Source organism: Rhipicephalus microplus, chromosome X, assembly GCF_043290135.1.
Source record: "Rhipicephalus microplus isolate Deutch F79 chromosome X, USDA_Rmic, whole genome shotgun sequence".
In the NCBI taxonomy this organism is placed as follows: Eukaryota; Metazoa; Arthropoda; class Arachnida; order Ixodida; family Ixodidae; genus Rhipicephalus; species Rhipicephalus microplus.
The window spans coordinates 45,362,310-45,380,436 of NC_134710.1; the positions used below are offsets into that span (position 1 = coordinate 45,362,310).

The 18,127-nt window shown below is 47.1% G+C and overlaps 1 protein-coding gene and 1 pseudogene across 2 annotated transcripts in view; both read right to left on the reverse strand.

Annotated features, from left to right (window-relative positions):
- LOC119175883 (uncharacterized) overlaps nucleotides 1–18,127 on the reverse strand; it is a 766,025-nt gene that overhangs the window by 195,418 nt on the left and 552,480 nt on the right. For both annotated transcript variants that reach the window (XM_075876430.1, XM_075876431.1), the window contains 4 exons: nucleotides 16,075–16,394; nucleotides 14,518–14,724; nucleotides 12,975–13,257; nucleotides 680–888 (listed from right to left, as the gene is read on the reverse strand). In XM_075876430.1, coding sequence (XP_075732545.1) covers nucleotides 680–888; nucleotides 12,975–13,257; nucleotides 14,518–14,724; nucleotides 16,075–16,394 — 1,019 coding nt within the window. The remainder of the gene's footprint in view (nucleotides 1–679; nucleotides 889–12,974; nucleotides 13,258–14,517; nucleotides 14,725–16,074; nucleotides 16,395–18,127) is intronic.
- Nucleotides 15,561–15,734, reverse strand: LOC119177432 (U4 spliceosomal RNA; annotated as a pseudogene).

Sequence of the window (18,127 nt, forward strand, 5' to 3'; positions counted from 1 at the left end):
GAACATCGAATGATTAGGTGCACGAGCAGTCAAGTTCGAGAAGAAGGCATAATGTGCAAAAACTTTTATAAAAGTGTATAGCTAATATTATTTCCTAAACTTTGCCTTAATTTGTCGTTTTTGTTGTTGTAGCCGATTCCTGAAGGACTCCAGAAAGCAGTTCTTTACAGACATTCCCTATTCATTCAGCCACTGTGTCAAGAGAGATAGATACAGTGTCGTGAAGACTCCTCACGGGGTCGCTAACGTATAATTATAGAATGGCTACGTAATTACCGACGTGCTTGCTGCTGCCCCCCACCCGAATACCTGCGGCTAAATTAATAACACATTTCGTCCTCGATAATTTTTGCCACTACAAGAGCGCGATCGAGAATAGTATATTCTGTATCAAGGACGATTGACGATGGCTCGACTTTGGGGTTTTTTCGTAAGACAACTCTTCTTTGTGAATACGGAGTTTTAGAGCATTCATACAAAAGAATTCTCGAGGTAGGACAGTTACTGAGACAAGGCGAAGGACAACCGTTATGTTATAGGCTACCGGCCAGTGGTAAAACGCTCTCAAGTAGGAAAAGAGTTCTGATGTCAGTTGCTGTTGAAGACAACTTTCTTTTTTTTTTTTTGCTTATGGTTAAAACTAATGGGACCAATTAGAAGGCGACGAATCAGCGCTCACCTTGAGGTCGGCGTTCCTGCGCAGCTCGTCGGCCCACTCTTTGTAGGCGTCGCCCATACACGCGAGCCGGTTGACAAAGTCTCGAAACTCGCGGATACGCAGGTCACCGGGGCAAATGCAGGTCCACTCGTAGAGCAGCTTCAGAATGGTCAGGTGAACACCGGGCAGTTCGCACAGAGGCCCGTGCGCCGGAGCAACCGCCTCGCAAGCTGCGATAAGGCCGACAGACACAACTCAGTGATGATGCACTTGGAAAAGATTTTTAGGTTTACTTGACGCAGCTGAACTAGCGACATGTGGCTTGGTATTTCTAGAATTTTCAAATGAGATGCTTTTCTGGGCGTTGCCATGTATTTTCTGCATTTTTACGAGCTGTTGTGATATTGGTTCAGGAGAGCAGTAGGCGTGCTTGCTTTCCCTCGCCCCTTTCCAAAATTTTCGTCCTTTCATGCACCACCGACCAGTGGTGTCACCCAGGGGAAGGAAATTAGTGGGCTCCAGCCCCATCTCTCGCATTAGATTTTTCCGTACTTCAATACACTGCCGTACAAAATAACCACATTCACTGAATACCACTCAAGATGACGTCTGAAATGTATGTTTTTTTCGAGCCCGAATAACCAATGGAGTTAAAAAACTTGTGGGAAGATGGCTTTTCTGCAAGGTTTATTGCAATCATGCACTTTGTGAAACCGAGTTTTTGTCATGGAATGCCCCTTTTTCGACCCATCGTCCTGTGGATTAGCCCGCGCCGTGCTCCCTTCGCTGACCGGAGCACCGGCTTCGGTACAAAAATACTTGTTTTTAGAACGCGAAAAGCAGTGGAAGCTCTTGCGGCCTGAATATCCAACGAGACAGTGTCCAATGAAACGGAATGTTCAATAGTGGCCATGCAGGCTCGTTAGACATTCCGTCTCGGTTAGACATTCATACTCTTAGACATACAGTCTCTTTGAGCATTCAGGCTTGGTTATACATTCTGTCTCGTTAGACATTTAGTCAGGCCGAGATCAAGTGACCCATTGAACGTACCGTCTAGGTCAGAAAACAAGTTTCTCCAGCAGCAAGAACCAAACAATCTGGCTCGTTCTAGGTAGTTTTTGCATGTAAGGTTCTACCATGTTAAGCCAAAGAATTTAATTTAAAACTAGAATTCACTCCAAAACTCTTTCGACCAACATTCTTTAAACGAAAACAAAGCATACGAGAGGCTGACTTCTTTGTGATAAAACAAATGAAATAGATAAAGAAAACGAAAAGAATATTTATATTGCCGCGTACCTTTATTAAAGTTTTCTTATCGCTTGTTGCACTATTTTCAGCGCAAACATTGTTAGAGAAGCTTCGAGGCTGATGAATAAAAGATTACACCCACTACGTGAACCTTTCAGATTATTCTGGAAACAACGTCACCGCTAGCGATAACACTCGAATGTTCTATGGCAAGTATATAAATGCCGACACGCTTCGCCACTTGTCAGTTGATGGCCGACGCTCCGTTCACTGCTAGCTGTGCAAGACTGCTACTGTAATCGGACTTTCCGTTTACCGGACACAGGTTCCCCCAAATAAACAGTTAACTCCCAACATAAAGTCTCCTGTCTTCGGCCCCGTCACGACCCCGTGACATCTGGTGGAGGTGCTGCTTCTTTTATGTACCAGACGCCCCCGTCAAGCCGTGAACCCAGCCCACGTCACGGAGAAGACACCGACGCCAACCAGGAGCAGTGAAAAAGCCGCCAACCGGTCTATACCACCGGAGTATGGGCTTCTACAAGACAAGGCACGGAAGACCAAGGATATGACCTCGACTGCTCTGACAATGACAACCGCAGCGTCCCAGCCCGCGATCGTCATGCATCAACCTAGGGAACCACCGATTTTCAATGGGTCATCGTTCGAAGACCCGGAGACCTGGCTAGAAACATACGACCATGCGGCCACCCTAAACCACTGGGACAAGGACGAAAAGCTCCGTCGTGTGTACTTCTATTTGGAAGACACCGCACGGACCTGGCTCGAGAATCGGGAGTCCACACTCTGAACGTGGGATGTCTTCTGCGGCGCATTCCTGCAAACGTTCGCGAGCGTCGCTCGCAAAGAGAGGCCCGCTGCGTTACTAGAGACCAAGGTTCAGCTGCCAAATGGAAATGTCATTTTGATAGAAGAGATGACCCACTATTCCGTCAGGCTGAACCAGACATGCCTGAAGAGAAGAAAGTTCGTTTCCTCATGCGAGGGGTCAAACAGAAAGTCTTCGCGGGACTAATGAGAAATCCACAGAACACAGTCCAAGAATTTGTATCCGAGGCGACCACTATCGAAAAGACCCTGGACATGCGCACCAGACAGTATAATCGTCGCCTGACTCCTGAATGCACCGCCGCTGAAGCCAGTGACTCCGAAGACCTGCGTAAAACGATCCGAGCAATCGTGCGGGAAGAGCTTCGCAAGCTGTTGCCTTCGGCGCAGCCTCAAGTGGATTCGATCGCCGAGATTGTGCGAGAAGTTCAGCAATCGCTTCGAATTCCCCAACCACCGCTGCCGAGCCGAGAACTATGAGCTACGCCGCTGCAGTGCGCTAGAACGCTCCTCCCCGTCCACGCCAAAACGTCACCCCATTGCATTTCCGTCGCCAGACGCCACCGCCGCCACCACCCCCACCGACGTCCTACCGTTCGCCAGCGGGCCAGCGCAGTGCGCCGAGGAAAACCGACATTTGGCGTGCACCTGACAACCGCCCGCTCAGCCACAACTACGGCGAGGCCGGGTACACTTACCACCGTCGCCAGTACCGACAGATGGGACTGCGTGGCTTCGCCGTCAATGTGCCACGTCCGCAGCCAGGAGAACGGCCACGTGACATCGCCGACTACCTGACAGGAACTCAGTGGACACCGCGAAGTCCTTCCCTTTCGCCATCGCCCAGCCGTCGCATGTCACCGCACCACCGGCCGTACTCTGGCCCAACGCGACGCCGGTCTCCTAGCCCGTAATCGGGAAACTAATGGCAGCAACCGATGGAGTTGCGGTTGCTGTGCGGCGAACTACCGAAGAGCCTCCGACGACGACGCCGCGATGGAGCTTTCCGAACACCACGCCAAAGAGGCAAAGCCCTGACGACAAAAACTCACTTATTAAAGGTGACCTGACGACGCAACGTAGAAGCAGAGGAACAAGCCAACGAAGCCGTGACCCGCCACGGCCTAATTGCAACGCGAGACGGCGAACTAGCGACCTCGACCTTCTTATCGACGGCCACAGTGTGACCGCTCTCGTCGATACTGGAGCCGACTATTCCGTCATCAGTGGGTCGTTCACCACGAAGTTGAAAAAAGTTAAGACAGCTTGGGAAGGCCCCGAAATCCGCACAGCCAAAGGTCATCTCGTAACGCCAGCAGGAATCTGCACAGCGAGAGTCACCATTAATGGCCGTATTTATCCTGCAGACTTCGTAGTCTTACAGCATTGCTTGAGAGATGTCATCCTTGGCATGGACTTCTTATGCCTCCATGGCGCAGCCATCGACCTAAGAACAAAGCCGATAACGTTATCTACAGAAGAAGCACTACCGCCGCCGTCAGGGAACCACGCCTTGGATATGCTAAAAGAACAAGTCACCATTCCGCCTCACTCCAGCGTCATTATTTCAGTCGGAGCTCTGAGATCACCTGATTTGGAAGGCGTCGTTGAAGGCAATCAGCATCTGTTGGCCACCCGCAATATTTGCGTCACAAGAGGAATTGCAGAGCTGTGGGGAGGCAAAGCAATGGTTATGCTCACGAATTTCAGCAATGAATACAAACACGTGAACAAAGGAACGACGGTCGCATACATCGAAGAAATTGTGGAAGCTACCAGTGCTTTCGCCCTCGCCGATCCTGCGGAACCTGCTCAAAGAAACCAAGCCCCTCCCTCAGCTTTCCACGTCATTCCCAGCCTTCCGAACCATAAGCAAGAAGAACTCAAGACCCTGCTCCTGCAATACGAAAATTGCTTTTCGTCATCGTCAAAAATTCGGCAGACGCCAGTCACGAAACAACGCATCATAACCGAGGAAAATGCCAGACCACTCCGTCAGGGTCCGTAAAGGGTTTCGACGCGAGAACGCGAGGCCGTAAAGACACAAGTTGATGAAATGCTACGGGACGACATCATCCAGCCGTCCAAGAGTCCATGGGCGTCCCCCGTGGTGTTAGTGAAGAAAAAGGATGGAACCCTACGTTTCTGCGTCGATTATCGCCGCCTGAACAAAATCACAAAAAGGACGTGTATTGTTTCCCACGAATAGACGAAGCACTGAATCAGCTTCATAACGCCAAGTACTTTTCGTCAATGGACCTCAAGACTGGCTATTGGCAAATCGAAGTCGACAAAAGAGACCGAGAGAAGAGGGCGTTTATAACACCGGACGGCCTGTTCGAGTTTAAAGTGATGCTCTCGGGTCTTTGCTCAGCGCCTGCCACTTTTCAACGCGTTATGAATACAGTACTAGCATGATTGAAGTGGCAGACTTGCCTTGTGTACTTGGACGACGTTGTGTTTTCCTCGAGTTTAGACGAGCATTTTCGGCGCCTTGAAGCTGTACTTCAAGCCATCAAGACGTCCGGACTCACCCTTAAGCCATAAAAGTGCAGACTTGCGTACGAGGAGCTCTTGTTTCTGGAGCACGTGATTAGCAAGTTTGGAGTCAGTACCGATCCGCAGAAAACAGCTGCCATCGCCGACTTCCCGCCACCCACTGACAAGAAAGCAGTGCGCCATTTTCTGGGCCTGTGCGCCTATTATAGACGGTTTGTCAGAAACTTCGCCCGCATCGCCGATCCACTCACGAACCTTACCAGGACCGACGTGGAGTTTAAGTAGAAAATGCCGCAGGAACGCGCTTTCCAGAAGTTAAAACATCGCCTCGAGACGCCTTCGTTACTTGCGCATTTCGACGAATTCGCCGAGACAGAAATATACACTGACGCAAGAAGCGTAGGTCTCGGCACCGTTCTTGTGCAGAGGGCTGCCGGACTCGAATGGGTTATTAGTTACGCCAGCCGATCGCTATCCAAAGCCGAAGCCAATTATTCCACAACGGAAAAGGAGTGACTGGCCATCATCTGGGCTACGTCAAAATTTCGCCCTTACCTCTATGGCAGGCCCTTCAAAGTTGTGAGTGACCACCACGCCTTGTGTTGGCTAGCTACCTTGAAGGACCCTTCAGGTCGCCTCGCACGATATATATATATATATATATATATATATATATATATATATATATATATATATATATATATATATATATATATATATATATATATATAGTACTTAATATTACGACATGGGCGTACAGAATTTTGCCTTCATCGAAGTGTGACCGCAGCAGATATGTGAAAATTCTACGAGTTTGGCTTATGTTGCTTTCATGCTCACATGAAAGAGTATTCTTACAAGTGCTACTACTGATATAACGCTCAACACTACCCTCACCCATTTAAAGAGGGCGTCGGCGATGTGCTCCGGAGGGAAGCCTGCGGTATCGGCCAAACTCTTTTCTGCCGACGCCAGACGGTGTACTACAATTCAACGGACCGGATAACCGAGTGCTGCCTCTCTCAGCCTCAGCAAGAAAAACGGCATCTGCGATGGGAGACTGGGCGCCCGAGGCGATAAGAGACCACCTTCATCGGGCGCCCTCTTGGTGACTGTTTCGGGCTGCCGAAAGTAATGTCCTTGTTATACGAGGAAGTGAGCAGAGCGAATCGATACATATACGAGTAAGAATTGCGAGCGAGAACAGAGAAACGGGCTGCAGCTATCGAGCTAGCAGCAATCTTAGCAGGAGGCACCACCTTTACTCTTTCCAGGCGGGAAGAATGTTGGCTCTGCCCATAATGCACACCGGGGAATCGATATGCAAGCGTGGATGCAGAAGAACCGTAAGGACTAGAGAAATACATCATTTTAATTATTTATATAAGATACTTCTGAATTTCTCCAATTGTAAACCAAGTTATATATGTGTAATTTGACCCTATAGTATTGAAAAGGACGTAGCCCCTACATGCTACGCACAAGTTATGTGCCAAGTCCTCGTAGTTGCTTTTCTGTTTCAACGTGGGAGAGACCCGCAATGGGCTAAAACACGCTCCGAAGGACCCAATAAAGTTTATTCATTCAATTATGGTGGAAGTACTATACTTGTAATATACCACGTGGGAGAGATGCGTTTCTGAAAATAGAGAGAAATTGATAGAGACAGTGTGATATCACCATGAAACCCACATTACAGTTTAAAGGGGTACTGACCCCTTTTTTTCGGAGGCAAGTTTACTCTGCCATACAAATCTCCTGTATACAGAAACGGTTCTGAACAAGTGAGCAAATGCTCATTAACTATTTATATTGATTATAAAGTTAAAGTTAAAGTGATTATAAAGTTAAAGTTAAAGGCAAGTTGTGATGACGCGTCAAGCACCAAAACCCAAAAAATGGCGCTTGCACGTCACTCTCTCGATCGTCTACTCGCACCGTGCGGTCACTGTCATCCAGCGTACCTGTGGAGAGAGATACTGAAGTCTGGAATAGTGTACGTGCATGCGAATACAATATATACGCTTATCAGAGGGCAAACGAATCATTTGATTACAAATTTGTCGTCATGGTGCCAATATTTTGCCCTGTGGAATTAACTTTCGCCAGTGAAATCGGAGACATTAGGTGCGAATTGCACCGATTCAGTCCCGATCTGGAACTGGGGCAAGCGTGAGTCGACTTCATGGTCCGCGGCCGAGGCGGAGACTGAACGCCAAACAAGCGGAGCTTACTGTGTTCGCTGTTATTCACTCCGGACGCGCACACGCACAACATGAAGTTGCTGACCGACTTCAGATTATTCGACGAAGAACCTGCTCCTTAAAAAGCGCTGGACACATGGTGCGATCCTTCATCCCATTCGGCGTGCGATGGCACACGTGGCGTACGACGATTCACGACACATAGGAAGAACTAAAGCCCCTCCCTGCGTTTTCCGCCAGCTAGGCAGATGCGATAGAGGAGGGGGGGGGGGGATATTTAGGGAGAACTAGTCCTCAGCGCTCAGTCTCCGCCCACATACTGTATCTCACACACATTGCCAACAAAGCTACGCCTTCACGAGCGACAAATACCGCCACAGCGCACATTCATTCTCGACGCAGCGTAAGCCAAGCAAGGCCGACGTTCTCGGTAGCGCCGCTTACTATCTCACGATATCTTATTGTTGATCGCTTCTATTTGCCAACACGATGAAAAACTTCTACACTTATAGGACGATTTTGCACGTGCAACTGGTTTTCTCGGCGACCTCGTTGTAAACAGCGAAGGTGCGAACGAAGCAGGCCCATTCACCAAAATGGTCAGAACCCAGGTCGGTTCACATGAAATGGCCTGCCATATCACGGCTCGATAACTCGTTGGTGGCTCTGAAACGGACGTTGACTTGCACAAATAGCACATTTCAAGTACCACTTTACTTAATCATGAGGTAATTGACATCATAAACAGCTTATCTAGTGTTTTTTATGCCACCGGCAACTGCGATATCCACAAATGTATATCACAAATATCAGGGCGACCGGGTGATCGGGTAGGCGTCACGACGAGGAACAAACCTGCAAAGGGCACCCACCGGTGGCGCCCCTTGTCATGCTCCCGTGAGGATGAGGCTGTGGGTACGAACAGCCTTACGACATATCGTATGCGAATTCGTATAATGTGTCCAGCACTAAATTGATCCCATCCCAACGTTGAGCATCCCTGCCGCGACCGTTCCCACACGTGCGGCGCGCAGCAGACGAAGCAGACGATCGAAGAAGCAACGTGCGGACAAGAATACGTCCCGAAAACTTGAGCGTACACATACTACCACCTGGTGGCGGTGCTCATATCGTGTCGCGCCATATGAGAGAGGCAGCATGGTGAAGTCTCCGGTGGATGGAAACTCAGCAGGATGAGCATGATCTATAACGGAAAGGGGGACAAAGCTGACATAAACAACTACCGTCCTGTGGCTAGCATTTTTAAGTATCAAGGAAGCGTACCATATCATGGTTCAAGAGGACTTGTGGGGAATAATGGACACACTAGGTAAGGAAGATGGAGTCACTAACCTTTTAACGGATATCTATAAAAGTAATAAGCTAGTTATAAAATGAGAAAAACAGGTATCCAAGACCACAGACATAAAACGGGGACTTAGGCAAGGTTGTCCTTTATCACCCTTGTTATTCACGATGTACCTACAAGGATTAGAGGCCAAATTAGAGGGGAGTGGACTTGACTTCAACCTCTGTTTTGATAAACAAGGAAAACTCATTGAACAAGCACTACCAGCATTGATGTGCGCAGATGACATAGTGCTAATGGCCGACAACAAGGAATATTTGCAGAGATTGATGGGCATCTGCGGTAATTAGGGAGATAGGTTAGATTTCAGATTCAGTAAGGAAAAATCAAACGTCATGATTTTTAATAATTATGAAGGTATTGAGCTCAGCATACAGGAGGTCACGCTAGAGATAACAGATAAATACAAATATCTGGGCGTATGATTGAGCAATGGGTTCGAATACCTAAGGGAACACGAAATATACGTAACGGCTAAAGGTAACAGGAATGCAGCGGTGGTGAAAAATAGGGCACTGTGAAATTACAATAGATATGATGTGAGAGGAATATAGAAAGGGGTCATGGTTCCTGGTCTCACGTTCGGTAATGCGGTCTTGTGCATGAGATATGAAGTTCAAGCAAGATTAGAGATTAAGCAACGTGGAACAGGTAGCCTTGCTTTAGGGGCTCACGGGAATACACCAAATCAGGGAGTACAAGGTGATATGGGATGGACATCATTTGAGGGCAGGGAATCTAGATGCAAGATAAAATTTGAGAAGGGATTAAGAGAAATTGGGGAGGAGTATTGGGCTAAGAAGATTTTCAGCTACTTGTACATGAGAAATGTCGATACAAAATGGAGGAAGCGAATCAGAAAATTGACGGGTAAATACTTAGAAAACAGCAGGGGGCCAAACCAAAAAGAACTATCGATTAGGAAGAAGGTGAAGAAAACAGATGCCGACACGTGGAGAATTGGCATGATTAATTATCCCGTGCTAGAGATCTGTCAAGCTTTTAAGCAGGAAATTGCCAAGGAAAGGATCTATGATAATACTTGGGGTAGTTCTCTACTGTTTGAGGCCAGGACGGGAGTATTGCGAACCAAGACTTATCGGGCCAAATACAAAGAGGTAGGCATGGTATGCAGTGCGTGTGAAGAGGAGGAGAAAACTGCCGAACACCTGACATTGTTCTGTAAAGGGCTTCACCCTATAGTTCAGGATGATGGCGCAGAGTTTTTCAAAGCACTGGGGTTTAGGGACAGGGTGGACAAAATAGACATTAAGCGGGTGGAAATAACTAGAAGAAGGTTATCTGATTGGTGGCTAAAATCAAGGCACGAGTGAAAATTCAATTCTTCACTGCAAAGTACCAGTCCTCAACTTCACTATTTAAGGGAAAAAAAAGATAAATCTATTTTGTGGTTGACTAAGTATTTCGGCTATAGGTGGTGTTAGCCGCCGCCTAATCTAAAGGGTACAGCCATATCAATCCATTCATTCATCGTGACGTCAAGGTACAGTAGGAAGAGAAACTAGCTTTTAAAAGCATGCTTTAATTATTTTTTCTTTTATACTCACACTTACCGGTACGTTTTTTACGCTCTCGGGTGCGTGGCTTATCACTTGAAGCAAAAAAAAACTGATAAGCGAAACATTTCGTGTCAGTACCCCTTCAAAGATACTAGATATTACGCAAATGCAAAGGCGTTACACAGGTCATGTTGCAAAAAATGTGGTGTAGGCAACCACAGCGTTGTCCATGAGTGAATGATCCCAGTAAATGCGAAGAAGGAAAATCAGGGTTCGAGCCGGAATCGAATAGTGGCAGTCAGGTATCCTACTACATAGGCGCGTCAGTGTTTAAAACTGCTCCTGGATAAGATCAAAGTAGTTTCAAGCCTCGTCAATGCAGGCATTATGTCGGGCGACTAGTCATGTTAATTGATGTAATCTGCACATCATATTGTACCAGGGGTCACATCAGGTGAAATATGCAACGAATAAGCTGTTTAAAGTTGCACAACCGTTGATTATGATGATCCTTGTAATACTGGCACACACCCACAAAGGGGGATTGTCGAAGAACCGGGCAGCAGGATCTTCAAATTAATGGCGTATGGTTGTACAAACACGAGCAACTTTGGAGTGATATATATATATATATATATATATATATATATATATATATATATATATATATATATATATATATATATAAAGTCAATATTTGCAAGAGGAGTATCTGAGCAAGGGTGCAGGCTATCAGATGTGCTTAGAGACAAAGGCAGCACTAACATGGTAACATGGCAATCACTTTGTTGCAACTATGTGGTCAAATATCGCAGAGCAGACGTCCCTGTTGCTATAGCCTAATTTAATGTTGCCAAACGATGAAATTGCTGCCACATTTATTTAGCCTAATTTTTCAAGTGGAGCTACCAGGTATCTTTTCCGCTGACAAAAACATCGGCGACAAAATAAAAAGAAATGATCTATTGTTACCATTTCTTCGCAAACCTGACCTAACGGTGAGGCCTTTAGACCAGCTTTATGTAAGTAATAATTTAGTTGTGGAATTCTACAACGCAATCAGGTATAACTAACTTCCAATTGCCGTGTTGCGCACCACTGTCTATTCCAGCAGCATCTTAAATGCGCGAAACCTCGAAATGTATCCAATGAGAAGGAGTTGATTTCATTATGCAAACAGAGATTTCTAAACCTTATTGCTGCCACGTAAGCCGTATCAGGCAAAATTGGGGTAAGGGGACCGCTAAGAGATACTGTGGCTAGTGCATCCGCCATTTCATTGAGATATATGCCACCATGGCCTGGTACCTGTAACAAGTGACGTTTTTGCAAGTTTGCGGGTATGAGTTGTCGAAACATATGCATAAGTGTTAAGTTGGCTCGCGAAGACAGAGCAGCACATACTGGAAAAGAATCTGTAGTTACGACTGCTTCTGATTCGTCCGAAAGAAGTTTTAGCAGTGCCAGTACAATTACAAATGATCCTGCTATGAATATTGGTGTGTAATCTGGAAGCCTAACCAAAAAGGCCCAGTCAAGGGAACCCGAGAAGATACATTCAAAAGAGCGCACCCAAACTTGCCATCGTCCCCATCATCAACAGGAGCAGGTGCGCGTATTGCCTTAGAGACATGTAGAGGGTACTTCGCGAAAATAAAAATGGCAAGCGCACTGACGTTCCTTCTCTCATGCTAAGGCAATCTGACACCCTTGCGATTAAATTGGTGCTGACTGTCATTGTCGGGCGAACTGCAGAGTCTTCATCGATCAGTCGAGGGTGCCTTAAAGAGTGTATCGTGGCATGGTTCAAGGGTCCAGTGAGAAGCGGAGCCTGCAAAGCCAATTAGAAGGTTATACGCGAATGGGGCCTGATCGCGTTCTACTTTCAAAGGGGAGGCGTCCTCCATGTTTTTTTTATTGCGATAGCAATTATAAAGACAGTTTCAGCTGGTTTTTGCCGTCGCCGCCTCTGTCACACAGTACGTCTGTATACGTATATATATATAAATATATATATATATATATATATATATATATATATATATATATATATATAAGTAAGCACTCAAGAAAGAAAAACAATCATGAGCGTATCATGAGCATGGAATGTGGTGATGTTCTTACATGATATGCATGTCATGATTACCATATGCTTGTGCGCGCACGCTTATCCTACAATCATGTGCCTTCAGCTTTCACCGGCCCCGATTTCATTAGTGTCCGTGCCCACAAAGGCCACTTCGGTCTCTGCACAGGCCCCGTTTGCGAAACGAGCGCTCTTTTCATACACAGCGAGGCATAACAACTGGGACATGTTAGTTCGCACTCATCTGTACCCGTGATTACGTTTCGTGCGTCGTTTTTTGCCTAAACGGTGTGTTACGTGTCGTGCGGTAAACGTTGTTAGTTCGCTCTTGTCCTGTGTGTGTCGTTTTCGTGCGTCATTTTCGCGTGAGCAGCGCGCTGCACGTTCCCATCTGCTAGCCGTTCTCAGCGTTACGTTCCAAGTTGTTCCTATCGCATTCATTCCGTCGCCCTTGGGACAAGACTGTGACTTTTCTTTTGCTTTTCGGGATGTACACTCTATAGATAGTGACGTGAACGCCCCCGGGTGGCCTTACCTGTGAGTAGAGACTGTTGGACGGGCTGCGGAACAGGGGTGGCCGTCTGCGGCATGGCGGGTCCAGCGGCGGTCGCAGATGGCGCAGCGGGCTTGCTCACCGATGAACCCGTGTAGGCCCCCTCTGTGGTGGCACTGCGGATGAGTGGTCCATGTCCGTGCGGCAGTTGTAGCGATGCCGCTTCGAAAGTGACGCGAGGCACCGAGCAGGAGCGCGGTCGCGCGTAGCCCAGCCCGTCGAGACCACCTCCACTTCCGTCTGTGAAAGTATCGCTCGAGCCAGCCTGGAACAAGAGAAGTGTGCACACGAAGTGGGGCTGTCGTTAGATTTCTCGAGCCCAAACCTGAAACAGTTGGTTTATTTCCTTTATTTATTAATACTGTAGATCTTCTGCAGGCCCATACAAGGAGCAGTCATACATCACAGGCATGCAGTAAGATACGACGCATGTCCTGAAAGGCAACGGGAATGACCGGAGAAAGACCGAAACATTTTGCAAGAGTAAATACATCAATAATATATTATCCCCTTCACTGCTAGATAAAAAAAATAATGTACTATTAGAGACCACGTACTACATATTGTTAGAATAAGTTAAATTATAATGGCGCACGCTCACTTTCAAGAAGTGCTTATACGCGCGTGACAAGATGGTACCATGTGGACTGAAATCTGGTTTTGTCACTACCCACTAGTTTTTGAAGAAAATCGTTCGACGACATGCGAAAGGCGTCTGTGCACTTGTTCGACGTGCAGATGTAGCTATTCGTATAAGCGCTGCTAAACACTGCGGGAGGGCTATCACTCCACGTAAATGCTTTTGTGCCTTGTGGCGCAGACGTGTCTCACGGATAGGCCGTATTTAGGTTCAACGGCCGTCGAGTGCAAGGTGGCGCAGTGCTCGAGCGACTTCACCATCATCATCATAATGGTTAGCGCGGTAGCGCTAGCAGGGCCACGGTGGCGTGACTTGGTGGGCGAACGGGAAGACGGAGCGAGACCTTTTGACATTTGGCGCCTGGCGTGATGGTTGAGCTCTGACGAGGGTCCGCGGGATGCGGCAACTATGGTCCGCGTCCTGTGGATCCTTCTCTGTTATTCGAACATTGACGACGCCACCTTCACGTTACCCCGTATTTGTTATGTTTGTGTATTGGAATATTGTATGAGATTGTGTTAGCGTGTCACTAGTAATATAACATTAATTCAGCTTAGGATATCGAAGTCTCTAAATGTAGATGAATAAATGTACACGATGTTTGGTTTGGTGCGACCATGTCTACTGGGTCCGTATGCTTCGAGAGCGGCGCTCTCCTTACTTGACCCCACTACGTCAAGTTATTACAGCAGAACAGCGCTGGCGAAACACGTATATTACAAAAATAAAGGCACCGCAGAAAGTATTTTTTCTTCTTGTTTTCTTGGCAACCGCATCGCAGTATGAAGAGACAAGAATGCTAAGGATACCTCAGTCTACTTCCGCAAAGCGCGCGTAAGGAGAACGTTTCCGCAATTACGGCACCGAGAGAGAAAGTAAGCTCACCAGCGTCTCAAAGTTCGGCAAGTTCTGCAGCTCCTTCTGAAAAGCCGCAATGTCGGCCTCGCTGGTCGTCCGGGAGGGCTGGTCCTGGTTGACGGCCGGCGTCTTGCTTGTGCGCTTCTTGAGACTCGAAAACTTGAAGGTTCGCCTGCCCGCCGGGGATGACGCCGGTGATGGTTCGGGGCCGCCGTCGGGAGCCACAACCGTTACCTGTGAGTTGAAAATGCGGTCCTTTATTGCGCATCAGTCCAGACGTCAGAAAATATTCAGAGAACCATGCTCTCAACTTGGTGACATTTTTTAATCACGACTTTGCCTACCTCGCCACATGCTAACAAAAGAAAAAGAAATTGTTCGCGGCTACATGCGGCTACTCGGGCTGGTTGGTATCGAATTTCAACTGAAATATACTTTATTAGTGCGCAGAACGTTTCAGAGAGAAGTCAGAGTTTTTTTTTTTATGAAACGCTCTGCCCATGAATAAAGTACATTAAAAAAAACCTTTTTGCCCATAGCTCAACAGTAAAAGCATTCAGTTATCCTTATATTCTTGAATGTTTAGATATACAAATCTTTCGCCATAGTAGAACTTTTTGCGAGGCATTTATCTCACCTGCAAGAAACACACCTTTTTAGAGGTGGTTACACTGAATATAGTCTCGCAAAAAATTTTCCAAGTATACATTAGGCTTTTAATTTTTACGGGGCATACACTGTAATAAAAAAAGGGGCAGATAAATTAATTAGGGTTACCATACAATTATGTCGCGTACAAATAGAATGACGTCATACTTATTTCTGATAAGTCCGCTTCCGTGGAAATGTGGCTACGATGCTCGCCTGCTGACCCAAAGGTCGAGGGTTCAATTCCGGCCATGTCGGTCGTATTTGAATAAAGGTAAAATGGTAAAGGCCCGTTTACTTTGTGATGCAAGTGCACGCTAAAGAGCATTAGATGGTCCAAATTTTCGGAGCCCTCCACTAGGACGTCTCTGATATTCACATTGTTCTTTTGGGACGTAATACCCCCGATAATAGTATTATCTCCAATAATATGATGAAGGGAAATTGTTTATTGAATAAATCTAATTTTATTAGCTGACGATATGGTGAAAGACCCTTTGTTCTAAAACTTTGAAAGGCGCGAAAAATTTTCAACTAGCAATAGTCGCCCCTCGGTTGTCACTTCATTGGGTACGACACCACGTGTGCGCAAGCAGCTTTGATGGGGCTTATGAGCCAATGTTTGCATCAAGATGTACTGGACTTTTTCTTAAAATAACCAATAAAGAGCAAGGCATCACTGTGCCTAATGTGGTTCCTTTTTTTTCCCCCAAGTTCTCGCGCTGCACAGTCCCAAGCATATATAGTATCCGCATCGCTTCTTCCAGTGCTAGCGCTGTTGCAATCGGAACCGGGCCGACTCCGGCATGTTCGTTGACTGTTGAAACACAGCGTCACAGCTGACTGTACTGTACTGTGAGACCCCATTAGGAGCACTGTCATTTATTGAGAGCGTCACGATAAACTGTCCATTCTCTCGGCTCATAGAAGAGTCACCTGCTTGCTGTCAGCGTGTCGGATGGACTCCCGGCGTTCCTCGACGGACCTCGTCCACGAAGGCGGCCCAGGTGGTGCGCAGTTGACCGTGAGTGCGATGTGGCGCCGCTCGCGAAGCGACTCCTCGGTGTCGGCTGACGAGCCCGCTCGGCTTCGGTTCTCGGAGGCGATGCTGGCGCGCGACGGCGCACCGCGGCGCGCCGCCTGCGCGGTGCCCAGCAGCCGGTGCTGGAGCAGTCGCACAACAATCACTGGCGGCAGCACCATTGAAAGTGCTGTCAGGTGGAAGTGCACGCCGCTCCCCTCCTGCGAGTACGAACCTACGAGCAGAACAAGTGTGCTTTAGAAACGGTTTGATTCGACCTCGTATCGTGCTGCTACGTTGCCCACCAGCCTCTCACATTGCTTTCTCGTTTCACTATTTCATGCCAGTCAATTAGCGATTGATTTTAGCGTAGGAAGAGAGAAAGAGTTGATGCGAGTCATCACTAATCTGCGTGTAATTTTAGTCATCGCCGTCGAGCCAGAACCCTCGTCATCATCATCATTGTAAAGTCCCACAACCATCAGCCTCGCTTATAACAGCTGCAGGACGTGTGCGCTCCTCCCAATAATCCAAAACCTACCCTGTCCTTGGATAAACCTAGATCTGATGCGTTTATAGAGCATCATGTTTACGAAATGCCACACTACTTTCATTGTACCGCAGAGTTCGCAAAACACCGATATTAGAAACCTAAGAACAACGTTGAAATAGCACCTTAATTATCCTGATAATGATGTTTTCAAAACTCTAAAAATGTATTGCTTCACCAGTCAATCAGCAACAACAAAACTGCGGTGTAGCGGCTGCGGTGCTCGGCTGCAGACCCGACGGTTCACTCCCGGCTACGGTGGTCGCATTTTGATGGCGGGGAAATGTAAGACGCCCGTGAATTGTGCCTTGTCAGCGCACGTTAAAAAAACACCAGATGGTTGAAATTACCGGAACCTCCCACTACGGCGTTCCTAATAATCATATCGTAGTTTTGGAATGATAAACCACAACTATTAGCCCCCAAAATTTTCGAAACCGTGCAAGACAAGCGAAGTTATATCGATTTGTCACAAACTATGTAAGTGCTTTCTCACTTCTTTCGTTCCAATGGACGAGCTGGAAGCTACACAAGAGGCAATGACAAGGGATGATGAAGCTACGTCACGTGCGCGTTGTGATCTTCACGAGCGCAATAGGAGGGTGCTAGCGTTTCAACCATGTTCTTTAGCAGACTATACACCTTTTCACAGGAAGGAAAAAAACACCGCCATGTTGGGCTGTGCGCGGGAGTACGAAGGCTAAGGGTGCAGCGTTGTCAGTGCATTTTCCAGGGGTTGCGCCAATTTGCACAGCCCAAGGAGGGCTACGGCGGCACCCAGGGAGGCGTTTATGAAAAGGTGAATAGAGCGTGGCGTCTGGCAAGTGATGGCAACCCGTACCAAAACCGGAATTGACCCAAACGCTGCTCTTGGTATATGACGCGTGTGCTGATTTCCTTCATTTTTGTCTGTGTGTTCGCTATGCGAAAATATTTTTTTTGAAATTGTGTATTACTAATAAGGACTAACTCCTTCTTAACATATTGGACAATAGCAATGGTCTAACTTTTGTGGGAAGATCTTTTGTCAGCAGGTTTTGTTCGTTGAGCTCTTCGAAGACCATGAGTAAGGGTGTGAAGAGATGGTGTTTGAGCAAGTGGCAACTTCGTGCAGTGTGTTTGAACTGTCCTTGCGCGAACGAATGCAAGATTTGTCTGAGCTACTCACTGCAGCGTTCGCTTTCCACGGTATGCTTTTCTTTTTCTATCTATCTATCTATCTATCTATCTATCTATCTATCTATCTATCTATCTGTCTGCTGTCTGTCTGTCTGTCTGTCTGTCTGTCTGTCTGTCTGTCTGTCTGTGTCTGTCTGTCTGTGTCTGTCTGTCTGTCTGTCTGTCTCTGTGTCTGTTTGTCTGTCTGTCTCTGTCTGTGTGTGTCTGTGTGTGTCTGTGTGTGTCTGTCTGTCGGTCTG